We start from the raw sequence: 14742 nt of genomic DNA on the forward strand, positions 1-14742 counted from the left end.
GATAGAATCCGAACGGCAAGACAAAAAAGATGATCCAGCTTCCAGAAAGTTCACATCTATATTTATACCATAAAGCTTGCTTTTCACAAAGTTTATTCTCATACCGGACACTAATTCAAAGCTTCTTAACAACACTTTGATAGACCACAAATTATCCCATATGCATGTCCCCATTAAAATAGTATCATCAGCGAATTGAAGGATCTGAAATTGTATACTGTCATTTACCTGGAATCCTTTAAATCTCTCATTCTCTACAGCTCTTCCATCATTCCGGTTAAACCTTCAGCTACAATTAAGAACAAAAAATGGGATAAAGGATCACCTTGACGTAGGCCTCTTCCAACCTTGAAATCTTCTATTGGGCTTCCATTAACTAGAATGGACATCGAAATCTCAAAGATACAAGCCCGCATCCACTTTAACCAACCATCGGAAAACCCCGTCTTTACCATCATGCGTTCCAAAAAACCTCAATTCACAGTATCATAAGCTCTTTCAAAGTCAACCTTCAACAACAAGCATTCATCTTTTCTTCTTTTTTCTAAATCGAGAATCTCATTGAGAATAAGCACTCCATCAATAATCTGTCTCTACGGAAGGAAGGTAGATTGGCAGTTGGAGATTACTTTGCCCAAAACTCTTTTCAGTGTATTAGCCAAAATCTTGGACAAAATTTTATAAAGACTACCAATCAAACAAATGGGTCGGTAATCAAAGAGAACCTGAGGGTGGTCCTTCTTTGGAATAAGAGTCAAAAAAGAAGTTGTCACCGCTTTAGGGAGAATAGCGTTGTTATGAAATTCTCATTAAAAAAGCCATCACATCGTTTTTCACAATACTCTAGCAAGCCTTAAAAAAGTTAAGATTGAAGTCATATGGGCCCGGACTCTTATTACCATCAATGCCTTGCAAAAAAGGTCTATTATTCCATTCTTCAGAAAAATGCTTGGAAAAATGTTCTTTCACTTCTTTTTTAATGCATGTCAACCCCTGTATCCACTCCTCTCCATTCTTTAGCATTACAATTTGATTTCTACGCCGTCTTCCTTTTATGCTAGCATGGAAGAATTGTGAATTAGAATCCCCTTCCTAGACCCACTTCGACCTAGATTTTTGATGAAGGAGACTTTCTTTGTAATGAATTTGCTCCCAGAATTTTTTGACCAAACCTTTGTATTGTGAAAGGAAGGGTCATCGATCCTGTTAGCGGCCAAGTCCTCTACCTCATTCAATTCCTTCATAGTTTTATCAATCTTGAGATCAAGAAGATCGAATACCTCACGATTCCACACCTTTAGACGCTCTTTTAAAACATTCAACTTTTCTTTAAGAACAAAAGTTTTTTACCTCTAATCACCGTCGTTTCCCAAATGTCAACAACAAAAGACATGTAGTTCGGATGCTCTAACCAACAGTTGTTAAACCTGAAAGGCTTAGGACCTCAATCGAGATTAGTACACACAAGCCATATAGGAAAATGGTCGGAGATGTCACGATCACCAATCCATTGATTGAATATGCCTCCTTTCTCAATAAAGCCTTCGGATAGTAAAAATCAGTCCAAACGACTCATAGCTGAGCCATCCGAACTCAACCAGAAAAATTTCTTTCCCAAAACAGGTATATCAATCACTTCCATAACATTAATAAACTGATCAAATTCATACCTCTCCACCGGGCTCCTTCCTCCACTATTGCCTTTTATTTCTCCCAATTTCAAGATCGCGTTAAAGTCACCTCCTAGACACCAATCACCCTTTGCAATGTTCAATTTAAAATCTACCAAGTCTTTCCAAAGCTTCCTCTTTCCTGACATACTACATGGAGAATAGATATTAACAATGTACAGCAAGCCAGAATTCCATTCAACACACATACCTAAAAAACCATCGCATGTGAAGCTATACTGAAATGAGAATAACTCCTTATTCCAAATAGACAATAAACCACCTGATAAACCAATAGATTCTTTCACCACCCATTCGACATCTTTATGACCCCACAAGTTATGAATCATAAAGTCGTCAAAATTAGATCTTTTTGTTTCTTGCAACAAACACATATCGAACGCACCTGATTTTAACAACGAGCTCAAACGACGTCGTTTAGCAGTATTGCCCACCCACGTAAATTCAAGGACATAATCTTTATGGGCAACACTGGTTCTGGTGCTCCCTTTGAATTCGTGCTTCCTCAACTCTGGTTTCATTTGAAATAATCCTCTCTACATACCTTTCTCCTTCCTCCTCTCCTTATTCAACCCCCAATTCTAAAGCCCCAAGCCATACTTTGGATGCCACTTCGTGTTCATAATTCTTCAGGAATTTTGTGTTGCAGTTTCGAATGTCAGAAGAGTTGATAGAACTGCAGCACAATAAGTCGTCGGTAGAATTTAAAGAGCCCGACAAACCCGTCCCTGAATTGATCATCGACGGCTGAACCCTCCTAACCCCAGCGACTTCAGAAGCACCTTCCGCAGAAACAGTATTCGTGCTGGACAAATCTAGATGTGCTTTAGAAGAAGAAATATGTGAATTCTGTTTGCGAGATTTGAGGCTGCTTGCGAGTTGTTGTTGTTTACGCAAAGAAGCAGAAGGAAGAAACAATGGCGCTTTCCCTGTATGTTTCTGCATACTCAAAGATTTTTGAGAATTATTGTGGTACCTTGGGTGCATGATAGTATTATGGAGGCCAAAACAGATAGCTCACGTTTGACTTGTAGTGACAGTTTTGTAACTGTCATTATAAGTTAAATTTCTTGGATTTAAATAAGTATACCGGAAATTTTAAAGAAGGTGTTCCGGTAAACAATAATTAACCAGATTACTTTAAAAAAGTGTTCCGGTAGAGGGGGAAACGACATCTATTTACAGATTTTCTACTTTTAGTGACAGTTTGGTCTGTCACTATAAGTCAAATTTCTTTTAAACTCAAACAATAAATAGGGATGGCCACGGGCACCCATGGGTGCGGGTTTGACACTTACCAAACCCACACCCGAAATCATCACCCAAACCCAAACCCAAACCCAAAGGCTGTTCGGGTGGCAAAACAACACCTACGCCCACACCCATTGGGTTCGGGTTTTTTCCACCCAAACCCGCAGCACATTTGAAAATAATTTGCAAATTTAAGAAATTAAATTCCAACATAGACTTTGAATTAAATTACAACTAAAATTAAGGTCTTCCAAGGAAATTCAAACATAGACTTTCAAGAAATTACAACATAGACTTACAAGAAATTAAATTACAACTAAAATTTAAGGTCTTCCAAGGAAATTGAGGAAGACTATGGGGGTAATTAGGTAATTATAAAATATTTCGGGTGGGTGTATGGGTTTCGGGTGTGGGTTTGACTGATACCAAACCCACACCCATATTATCGGGTGTCACCCGAACCCAAACCCAAACCCAGTCAAATCGGGTTTCCCCCGTTGACTTGGGTTTGGGTTCGGGTGGGTCTCTCGGGTTTGGGTTTTTTTGCCATCCCTAACAATAAAGAGTAAAATTATTATAACAAAAAAATAAATAAAGGGTAAAATTGGAAAACAAATTAATTTGTAGGGGTAGAGGTATAATTGTTGGGGTAGAAAAAAAAAATTCCTCTTTTTTCTCTCTTTTTAAATAAATTTGAGAGGTAGTTTGTTTGTGGGGTGGATAAATGGATGCCCACATATTTGGGATGTCTTACTTTTCTTGTTAAGCTATCTCATTTTTCCTTAAAAAAAAAAAGAAGAAGAAAGGAAATAGTGTAAAGCATTAAATGACATATTTGACATCTCTTGACACTCTAAATTTACCATCTATCATTTACAACGCAACACCTTAAAAAATTAACATGTAGCGCTTGCGACTGGCAAGGACAGAGAGTAATCACTGAAGCATAAGGCATATATATATAAACAATGAGCATCATGTGTCCCCTATTGTATTAGTAGGTCGTGGGTTCAATTCATACTCAAACTATGATTGATGTAATTTCAAAGGATTTGATCACTCTGTCCACTGTTATGCGGCGGTCATAGCAAGCATCAACGACCTTCTTCATTTGGATTGGAAAGTCCGCCTTTCTCATTCTTTTAGGGAAGGTAATGCTGATGCTGATTTTTTGGCGAAGTTAAAATCGATTAATGATGACAAATTGACCTTTTGGGGATTCCTACCTGGAGAGATGGAGAGCATGCTTTAAGGGTGTTAATTTCACCCTCATACTTGATTTCTTTTTCTTTTTCTTTCTGCCTCTTTTTGATATTGTACCAACAGAAAAAATGTTTTTTATTGTTACTTTTACCGGGTTTTTTTGCTTACTAACCATTAAGATAACTATTGAATTCATCACTGAAATGTAATAATAATAATAATAATAATAATAATAATAATAATAATAATAATAATAATAATAATAATGCACCCAAATAATTAAAGTTTAGACAGCTCAATATTTAAATTTCATTAATTAATTTTATTCTTTAATTAAAATTGTGTAATATTATATTTATGTATATTGCCTTAAAAAAATATTTATGTATATTATCAACTATTTCTAAAATATTTATCTATATACTAAAATACAAAATGTTCATTGGTGTAAGTACATTTTCTATTTTCTCAAAATATAATTATTAATTTACTTTAGGCTCATCTAAAAATTTGCTTTCCACTCATCTAAAACTTTGCTTTAGGCTCCAAAATATGTTGGGCCAGCACTGACTGCCGTTAAAAATGATTAATTTCTATTGGGGAACTTGTGGGGCATGCATGCAAGGTGAGTTATCTCCTTCCAACTTAATTTTCTCCATTCACGTGTGCTAAAAATCAAACTCCAAGTTCATTCATTGGTTTCCGTAATTTTATTTCCTCTCGCTTTCTTTTCATTCAACCAAACGAACTCAAGGGGACCGAAACCCTTACCACTTGAACTTATTTATCTTTAGTATTTGATTATTAATTCTTAGAGGTGGAAACTGTTGGAGTAAGCCCTAAAAGCTAGTGTATTTTGATAGAATCTTCTTTTGTATCATGAGTTTGATTTATATGTTTAATATATATAATAAGACATTTTTTATTATATGTTTGTTTCAAACTAATAAAGTCCCTAGAATAGTTAGTCTGTTTAATGGAACATTAAGTGTGACTTAATCGTGAGACCTCATTAGACACAATGACATTATTCTTAAAGTATCTGTAGTCAAGTTTTACTGTGATGTGGGATAACACTAAAACATAGAGACTATTATGTGAATAGACCGATGACGTCATCTCATGTGTCATGGATATGAGATATCAAGTCTTCACATAGATATAAATATTAGGAGTAATATTTATATTGGATTGACCCTCCATGAGAATACTACATACTAGTAAAAGTTATGAAAAGTGTCTTAAGATATTCTCATAGTGATAGTGGTGTATTCCACCCTTTGACCTGAAACCACTATGTACCCTAGATGTAGGAGTCGAGTGCTTTATCACCTCAATTAATTTAAAACAGAATCAAACTTTTGGTTTAGATCTATCGCTTTTAGAAGTATCAAATCAAATCTTAACTATTAAGAACCACTTGTAACAGATTACCGTCAATTGATTTGAAAATCTCTTAACCATTAAAAAAATTTCAAATCACTGTTGGGAAACTTGTGGGGCATGCATGCAACGTGAGTTATCCCCTTCCAACTGAATTTTCTCCATTAACGCAGGGACAGACCTAGCTATACATGAAAAGGGGCAGTCGCCACCCTTCAATCATGTAGCACTCTAGTATCCATATACATATATATGTGATCGCCACCCGTGTACAACAAATAAATTCAACCTTTGGCACCTTTTCATATTTCATAATATACAAAATAAACTACTATATATAATATAAGAGAAGGGATCCGTTGACTCCAGAAGTAAGTCTACATTGACTTACTCCGCTTAATAACTCGATATCGGCATTATATTTCTTCAATCCAACCGTTGAATTCAAAGATCTCATTGAGTAGATCAACTCCACAAATTTTTATAAAAATCAAAATCGTTTGATACTTTTTCTGATAACTTTAATTGAACGTACGACAAACTTTTAAAAAAATCGTTGAATTTCAATAGTCAAAATACATAACTACATTTTTTGAATTTTTATTTATTCCAACTCCACTAACACACTTAGTAATAATTGTTTGTATATAAATTCTAGTTCATTTAGTAAATATGTTAAAATTGTCTTAGATTCGATTTTTCTTGGTGTCAATTTTGGTAGATTAAGTCTATATGATTTTAGCTTTAAATGGAATTGCTACAAGTTGATAGTGAAATTGGACCCCTCAAATTAATCGGTTCTTGGGCTAAAGATCGATTTTTCCAAAAAATAAATAAAATAAATTGTCAATATTATATGTTATATTTCAGTCACCCTCAACGATTTTTCCTGGTTCCGTCCCTGCATTCACGTGAGCTAAAAATCAAATTTTAAGTTCATTCATTGATTTCCGTAATTTTCTTTTCACTCTCTTTCTTTCCATTCAACCTAACGAATCCAATGAGGCCAAAAGCCTTACCACTTGATTAATTCTTGAGGTGAAAACTTCATATTAATAAAAATAAAAATGGTAACCAAAATAATTATGCATGACATGTCTGCTTGGATATTTATATATATATATATATATATATATATATATATATATATCAAAAAATATCTTTCACTCCAAATATAATAACAAAAAAAGAAAAATCATCCATTTAGACAAGTCAAATAAATAGAAAGAGTCCTCTCAAAAAAAATAAAAAATAGAAACAGCAAGCTGTGTACTACTAATAAGTTAATGGTACGGATGTTTCTTCAAAAAAAGTGAAAAAAATTCAATCCCATGATGTTTTTGTTTTTTTATGACATGGACCTCGGATTCATCGACATTAAAAACCATAGGATTATAGTTCCAAATTACATGAACCTAACCAACCATCATTCAACACTTGTCTCACATAGCTCCTTCCCTTTCCTCTTTGTGTTTTGTGTGAGTTTTTTTTTAGAAGGGTCTCTTTCTTCTTTTTCTCTTGTTTTTTTTTTTTGTCACAATCATTTTTCAAAAGAGGAGAAAAGAGAAAGGGTTTTGGTTTTGAATTTTAGCATGGAGAATCACATGGTGAAGGAGGAAATAATTGAGGTGATTGATGGAGAACAAGAGGAAGAAGAAAATGATGATGAAGAAGAAGAAGATGATGTTGTTTCTACCTTGACAATGGAAAGGGTTGCTGCTGCTAAGAAATTCATTGAGAATCATTATAAGTCTCAAATGAAACATATTCAAGAACGTAAGGAAAGGTAAAAAAAACCACCATGCACCCACTTTGTTTTTTTGTTTTGATCATTATAAAGAATTGAACAACAAATTTTTTTTGTTTAATTTTTATATAATATATAGATTAAAGATAATTACATATGAACGAAAGGTAGACCGTCAACAAACTGTGTCGCTAAATCGTTCAGTATAGCAAAATCAATTCTTCGAAAAACTACATTCATAGACTTAGAGGACACAACATTGTTATGTATGATCCTTTGAACTATTTTAAGAAGGTCCACGGCCTCTAGTCCTAGAAAACCCAACATTGTTTTTTGTGTTACACTTTGCATTTTTTTTGCTTTTGATAGAAATGTGTTGTTGAAGGTTTTCTTCTTTTTCTTTGCTTTGTTTTCTTTTTCCCTCCTTTTGTGAAATGTGTATTTGTTAATGTGAATTTACTTATTCTAGGATGTGATAATATGTGTATATTGTGGAAGCTTTGGATTTTTGTTAAATTGTTATGTTTTTAGGTGCATATCTTAATGATGCTGCTTAATGCTTAATGAAGTTTATTTATTTTAATGGATTTGAGAAGCTTAATGCTTAAAGGAAAAATTGTTCATGATTAATCGTTTGAGATGACAACAAGAACATTTGAGTTTCATTGTATCATATCCTAATAATTCACATTCATCATCAATGTTGGCCCATACCCTGCTGCTTAAAAATGTATGTTGTGGCTGTGTTAAAACTCTTATGAAGAGTTTGTCGCCCATTTGAGTCCCACAAGGCTCGAGGGATTAGTCCCTACAGTTGCGCGCAAAGGATACCTGGTTTATGCCTAAAAAAATGTATGTTGTGGCTTTTGCATACAAACACACAAAAGATTGCAACTTTTATGGCATTTGACAGTCCTAATTCATTGACAATCAAAGAAGTACAGGCATGCATACATAAAAATGATTTCCGATCTCATCTTATAAGTCGTTTAAGGTTTTAGCAGATGAATTCAGAATGAGATTATTATCATAGGTTTCATAAAACATTTTCAGGCGTTCAGTACTACAAAAGGAGTTAGAATCTGCGCATGTACCAGAAGAAGAACAAATCAATTTATTGAAGGATTTAGAGAGCAAGGAGACTGAGTATATGCGGTTAAAAAGACATAAAATATGTGTCGATGATTTTGACCTGCTAACCATTATTGGCAGGGGAGCCTTTGGTGAGGTAGAGATTCATATATTTCCTTCGGATTCTCATTTTACGTTTTTTTTTATTATACTTTCTATGGTGAAATTGTGTAACATCTTATACCACGTGATTTCACAGGTAAGACTCTGTCGCGAGAAGAAATCAGGTAATATATATGCCATGAAAAAGTTGAAAAAGTCTGAAATGCTCAGCCGGGGACAGGTTAGTTTTTCATATTTTCATTAACACCATATGTTTATTGTTTCCGTCATGGTTCTAAATTGCAGTTGCAGTCACGTCTGCAAACTTTGATATTTTGGCAAAATGCTGACAAATGCAGCCGCAATTGTGGTTGTGATGCCGTTGTAGAGACCTCTAGAACCTTTATTTTTCAAGTTTCACATTAAGATTCATATTTTCTTTTTATTCATTTGGTGTGTTTCCCGTCATAGGTTGAGCATGTTAGAGCTGAAAGGAATGTACTTGCAGAAGTTGCCAATGACTGCATTGTGAAACTTTATTACTCATTTCAAGATCCCGAATTCTTATATCTTATAATGGAATATTTACCTGGTGGCGATATAATGACTTTGTTAATGAGGGAAGAAACTTTGACAGAAAGTGTGGCTAGATTTTACATCGCCCAAACCGTTTTGGCCATAGAGTCTATTCATAAACACAATTACATTCATCGGTTAGTATTATTTCATTTTAAACTGTACTTCTGTGTTATTCGTATAAACCATATTTTGCAGTTATAAGTTCTTCGTCTTTCCTCAGGGATATAAAACCTGACAACCTTCTGTTAGACATAAATGGTCATATGAAACTGTCCGATTTCGGTCTTTGCAAACCACTTGACTGCTCAAATCTATCATCTATAAATGAAAATGAAATATTGGATGATGAAAACTTGAATGATACAATGGACGTTGATGGATCCTCAAACCCAAATAGCAAAAACGGTAGGCGTTGGAAAAGTCCGCTCGAACAACTTCAACATTGGCAAATGAATCGGAGGAAATTGGTAATTGTTTTCTGCCAACATTTATAACAATTTTATTTGACACATGAAATTAATATATACGTTTGCTTCTAAATTTCGTACCTTCTTTATTGAATTTGTTTTGAAAAGGTACCTTCCTTTCCAAGTAATATATGTTTTCGGCTTATAAAAGAAAAAGTTGATTTTGATTGCATTTTACCATTTTGAACATCTTTCATTTTCTTTCATGAAAATGTTTCTCAAGCTTTTCTATTGATTTCATGGCAGGCATTTTCCACTGTTGGAACACCAGACTATATTGCTCCAGAAGTGTTATTGAAAAAGGGTTATGGTGTCGAATGCGACTGGTTTGTTGATATTCTTTTCCATTTTCTTGAGTTACATCTATTTAGTATCTGTTTCAGTAGTTCTCCCATTTTGAAGTGATCGCAAATGATAACGCAAATGAAATTAATATCCTTTTCGAAATGGAATATCTTCCTTGTTTTCCGACATGGATTCTTGGCTTGCTGCAGGTGGTCTCTTGGTGCTATAATGTATGAGATGCTTGTCGGTTATCCTCCATTTTACTCTGATGATCCTGTAACAACGTGCAGAAAGGTTTTAATATTTTTTTCCGTATTCGTCCCACCTTAAGCAGCGCTTATTTTCCCTTGTCTTATGTTTTTTAATTATTGAGCATTTCAATGGACAGATTGTGCACTGGAAAAATCACTTAAAATTTCCGGACGAGGCAAGATTGACACCTGAAGCAAAAGATCTGATATGCAGGTTGCTTAGTGGTGTTCCGCATAGACTTGGTACAAGAGGAGCAAATGAAATTAAAGTGTGTAAGATGCGGGTTTTTTTTCTTATATCTCATTACAATGGATTAGCATTAAATCATGTTATTCGCTGATAACACTACTGGTTCTTAATTGACAGTCTCATCCGTGGTTTAGAGATGTCATATGGGACAGACTCTATGAAACCGAGGCAGCATTTAAACCACGAGTCATTGGAGAACTTGACACTCAAAATTTTATGAAATTCGACGAGGTATAAGATATTAAGAAATAGGTGCATTATATGAATTTTTTATGAAACAAAATGAAGTATACATTTTAATTGGTTGAAATTGTAATGTTTATTGTAATTGTCTTAATAGGTTGAACCACCAAAGCCATATCGAACTGGATCTGGACCGATAAGAAAGGTAACACTATTTACATGCAGGAAGATTGAGATTTTTCATCAGTTCTAGTTGTTTACCCTGACACAAAATTTCCATGCTATATATAAGTTGATTGATTTTGTAGTAAACTAAAAATCTTGAGTTTCTTATAATTTTTTTCTGCAGAAGCACTTGACTCCTCAAGATCTCAGTTTTGTTGGCTATACATATAAGAATTTTGCCGCTGTCAAGGGGAAACGCCACTCTGTTGGTAGGATCTTACTATCCTTTTTCCCTTATCATGTTTTAATATTTTGACGATATGTGATATCTATTTTTAATGTTATAATTCAACCTTTTTGTCGCCAATTTGCATTTTCATTTTGTTCGTGAGATCAGCATATTAATGTTATATGCCAAGGAAAATGCTGAAATTTTGAAAATGCACGAAAATGTTACAAGTAGAGGGATAAACAATGTGGCATAATATTGTTAACCCTTTACCCTTTCTGTTCTCCATATATCATAGCAACGGCTTAATTGGTTAATAATTTTCATGCACTTGATGCTATCTTTGATGCTTAAACATCTTTTTGTCCTAGCAAGTATATCAGCTTTTGCCATATCGGTTTTTGCTTCTAGTCTCTGTAATTTTTGCTTTTTCCATATCGGTTGTAGCTATCGGTTTTTTCTTAATCCTATCACCATATTTAAATATACCTGCTGAACATTTCAGTGTATACAGTTTTTATCCCTTGTAGCTAATTATATTCTACCACTTTGTTGGACTTGATACAGATAAGGGAAGCTTGTCATCACAATCATCACTCGACTCCACTCACAGTAATAAAACCTAACTAACTTCAATAATTACTACTATGTTTATATTCCGTTGAGAGTGCTAGCAACGCACTCTTTAACACACGCTTCCAACATTCTCGGATCCCATATAAATTTGGTGGGACCCATAAAAGAGAGCGTCTAGAAAAGTGTGTGCTGCTAGCATTATTTTTATTCCATTACGTGATTCTAACTGACCCGTTTTATTTTAGGTGATTCTGTAATAGACTATTCCGCTTAATACTCGACGGACATCACAAAAGCATAGGCGGTTGCATTGCACTTGTATGGTTGCACCCTATGATTCTTGTGAAAAGTGACCTAACCTTAATGTTCATGTACATTATGACCTTGTGTAGCAAATAGATGAAGATGCAACTTCTTTAATGATGGTGTCATTTTGCCTTAATTTCAATACTAACAGACACATATCATGCAGAAGTTAGTGTGTACAGGGATTGATATCTATGTATGTATGTATGTATGTACCTTAAGGAATGGTTCACTTGTTGTGATAGTATATGTGAAAGCTTTGAAGCCAAAAATTGATGTTTGTAAAATTGTGAACTATAGGTCATGACCAATGTAGAAATGCCCAAGTTGGCAAATTAGAAACATGTGCCATCACTTTGTGACAATTTCTAATGACCCTTTTCTCTCAATTCTCCTTTTTTGTAACCCCTTTTATTATGCCTTGTTTGGAAATTCCACTTGTACTTTCAACATAACAGCAACTAACTTCTTGCCTCCATTGAAGTTGAGGTTGTTGTGTTGTATATTTGTAATGTTGACATATTGAGAAAAGTGGTACTAATGACAACTTTGTTATGATTCTGATATGTCATTGATTAGATACTTGGATTTATTTTTGCTAGATGTAATCCTGCTCATTGTGCATGTGCTTATGATAACTAGACGTCAATGAACACAATTGGGAGGTTGTTTCAATAGATTATCATAAATAGATAAATTTTATATGAAATTAAGTTTGCTATATGAGTTATGCATTTCAATTGCTGATTTTTTTTTATAGCAATGATGGCCTGAGCTTGAAAAGAAACCATTACAAGGGAATCAAACGAGAGGTCGCAATATCCAAAACATCTCATAACAGTAAATGACTGAGTTGAGTCAGACACGATTCGAACCCAATTTTCAACCAAAATTTGCTAGAGTATCTGTACACCAATTTGCTTCACGGTAAGAGTGACAAATCTCCACCTCCCAATCTAGCTCAATCAAATGCCGAATTCTCGTAACTAAAGTACGCCCCACAGGACTTACAATCATGTCCATCTTAATCGCCTTAACCACAACTAGAGAATCAACAAGTAATTTCATCGCCATAAGTCCCAATCTTCTAGCATATCTTAATTATTGACGCACACCCTACAGTTCAGCCACATATGCGTTACAAGCACCTTAGAATTTTGCAAATCTTCCAATCCACTGCCCCTCACTTCCTTGAATAACACCACCACATCCAGCTCTCTTCTCTTGCCTTCCTTACTTGCACCATCTGTGTTCAATTTCACCCAACCAATCCGCGGCGTAGTCCACTTCACAAATACAAGCTCTCTGGGATGATAATTAATGATTTTAGTAGCAGCCTTGCCTTCATGAACTGAAGCACTTGCTGACCCTGGTTGAAAAGGTCTTCGTGATTTTAGTTATAGGGAGAAACTTACAAGTTTAAATATACATAATATCTATTAATTATAAAGGGGGCTGCTAACTTAGACCCAGTTGGGTCTAAATTAGCAAAGTGCACCTTTTCAGTTGGACCAAAATACCCATTCTTTTTAATTAATTAACCAAATTACCATCAATGGACGCGGATCCAGTGTCGCGCGCGTACCGCAGGACCATGGTTACAGGCCGTTGATTTCCATCAGACAGCCAAGATCTGATCTCATCAAGACTGTCTGATCAATCAGACATCCCAGATCATCCGAATCCATCAGATTCCAGCGCGTGCACCTCACTGGATTACACCCTGGAGAGAGAAGAATCTACTTTTTAAAAGCAGGACACGTGTCGCTGTCTGATTGGCTGGGTGTGATTTTTTTCCATTTAATACTTTGAACTCAATTATTTCGTTGTAAATTAATTTTTTATTTTTTATTTTTATACCAAAATTCATAATTTTTTTTTCTCTACAAATAGAGACTTGGTTCGTTTGATTTGGACACATAAAAAAAACCCAATTTTTCACTACCTTAATCTCATTTTTCACTACCTTACATCAACTCACTGAAACCATTCTACCAGGAAAATGGTTTCAGATTACAACTCTCTTAAACCATTGTACCAGATAAATGGTTTCAGAAGCAAACACAATTAATAAATTACTCACTGAAACCATTCTACCAGTAAAATAGTTTCAGAGTACAACTATGTGCAACCATTCTACAAGCTAAATGGTTTCAGAAGCAAATAACTAATAATCAACTTACTGAAACCATTCTACCAGCAAAATGGTTTCAGATTACAACTCTCTGAAACCATTGTACCAGATAAATGGTTTCAGAAGCAAACACAATTAATAAATTACTCATTGAAACCATTCTACCAGTAAAATGGTTTCAGAATACAACTATGTGCAACCATTCTACCAGTAAAATGGTTTCAGAAGCAAACATTAGTTTTTAATTACCGTTTTATCTCATTTAATTAACTAAAAATAGTTTCAGGTCTCCAAAAATTTCATAAAATATACCAAAAGTTCCAGAATATTATCTACTATTTTCCTGGTATAATGGTTTCAGTGAGTTGGTTGAGTGGTGCGTGTTAAATTACAACACACAAGTAACGTATTTAGTAGACAAAAAATAAGATTAAGGTAGTGAAAAATTGCATTTTTTTTTCGGTGTCCAAATCAAACGAACCAAGTCTCTATTTGTAGAAAAAAAAAATTATGAATTTTGGTATAAAAAAAAAAAATTAAAAATTAATTTACAACGAAATAATTGAGTTCAAAGTATTAAATGAACAAAAATCACGTCCAGCCAACAATTGTGTGACACGTGTCCTACTTTTAAAAAGCAAATTTTTCTCTCTCCAGGGTGTAATCCAGTGTGGCGCACGCGCTGGAATCTGATGGATCAGGATGATCTGGGCTGTCGGATTGATCAGACAGTCTTGATGAGATCAGATATTGGCTGTCTGATGGAAATCAACGGTCTGTAACCATGGTCCTTCGGTACGCGCGCGACACTGGATCCGCGTCTATTAATGGGTATTTTGGTTAATTAATTAAAAAGAATGGGTATTTTG

At 34.6% G+C, this 14742-nt stretch overlaps 2 protein-coding genes across 2 annotated transcripts; one reads left to right on the plus strand and one right to left on the minus strand.

The window, feature by feature from the left end:
- Nucleotides 1–1558: 1558 nt before the first annotated feature.
- Nucleotides 1559–2212, minus strand: LOC123886076. The gene has a single exon (XM_045935415.1). The coding sequence runs from the start codon at nucleotides 2210–2212 to the stop codon at nucleotides 1559–1561; it is 654 nt and encodes a 217-aa protein (XP_045791371.1).
- A 4625-nt stretch (nucleotides 2213–6837) lies between these two features.
- Nucleotides 6838–12128, plus strand: LOC123882915 (serine/threonine-protein kinase tricornered-like). Its single transcript, XM_045931567.1, has 13 exons — nucleotides 6838–7314; nucleotides 8329–8503; nucleotides 8606–8689; nucleotides 8920–9161; nucleotides 9248–9494; nucleotides 9741–9820; nucleotides 9989–10073; nucleotides 10168–10299; nucleotides 10398–10511; nucleotides 10621–10668; nucleotides 10813–10897; nucleotides 11425–11469; nucleotides 11679–12128. Exons 1-13 carry the CDS (start codon nucleotides 6860–6862, stop codon nucleotides 11705–11707), a joined length of 1821 nt encoding a protein of 606 aa, XP_045787523.1. The 5' UTR covers nucleotides 6838–6859; the 3' UTR covers nucleotides 11708–12128.
- Nucleotides 12129–14742: the final 2614 nt, after the last annotated feature.

Source organism: Trifolium pratense, linkage group LG5 (assembly GCF_020283565.1).
Source record: "Trifolium pratense cultivar HEN17-A07 linkage group LG5, ARS_RC_1.1, whole genome shotgun sequence".
NCBI lineage: Eukaryota > Viridiplantae > Streptophyta > Magnoliopsida > Fabales > Fabaceae > Trifolium > Trifolium pratense.

Bases quoted from the DNA above. Each gene is read 5' to 3' on its own strand.
- LOC123882915 (XM_045931567.1), top strand. From the start codon at position 6,860: ATGATGTTTTTGTTTTTTTATGACATGGACCTCGGATTCATCGACATT. The intron at 9,495-9,740 runs GTAATTGTTTTC...ATTTCATGGCAG, and splicing joins AAATGAATCGGAGGAAATTG to GCATTTTCCACTGTTGGAAC. The intron at 10,669-10,812 runs GTAACACTATTT...TTTTTTCTGCAG, and splicing joins GATCTGGACCGATAAGAAAG to AAGCACTTGACTCCTCAAGA.
- LOC123886076 (XM_045935415.1), bottom strand. From the start codon at position 2,212: ATGAAACCAGAGTTGAGGAAGCACGAATTCAAAGGGAGCACCAGAACC.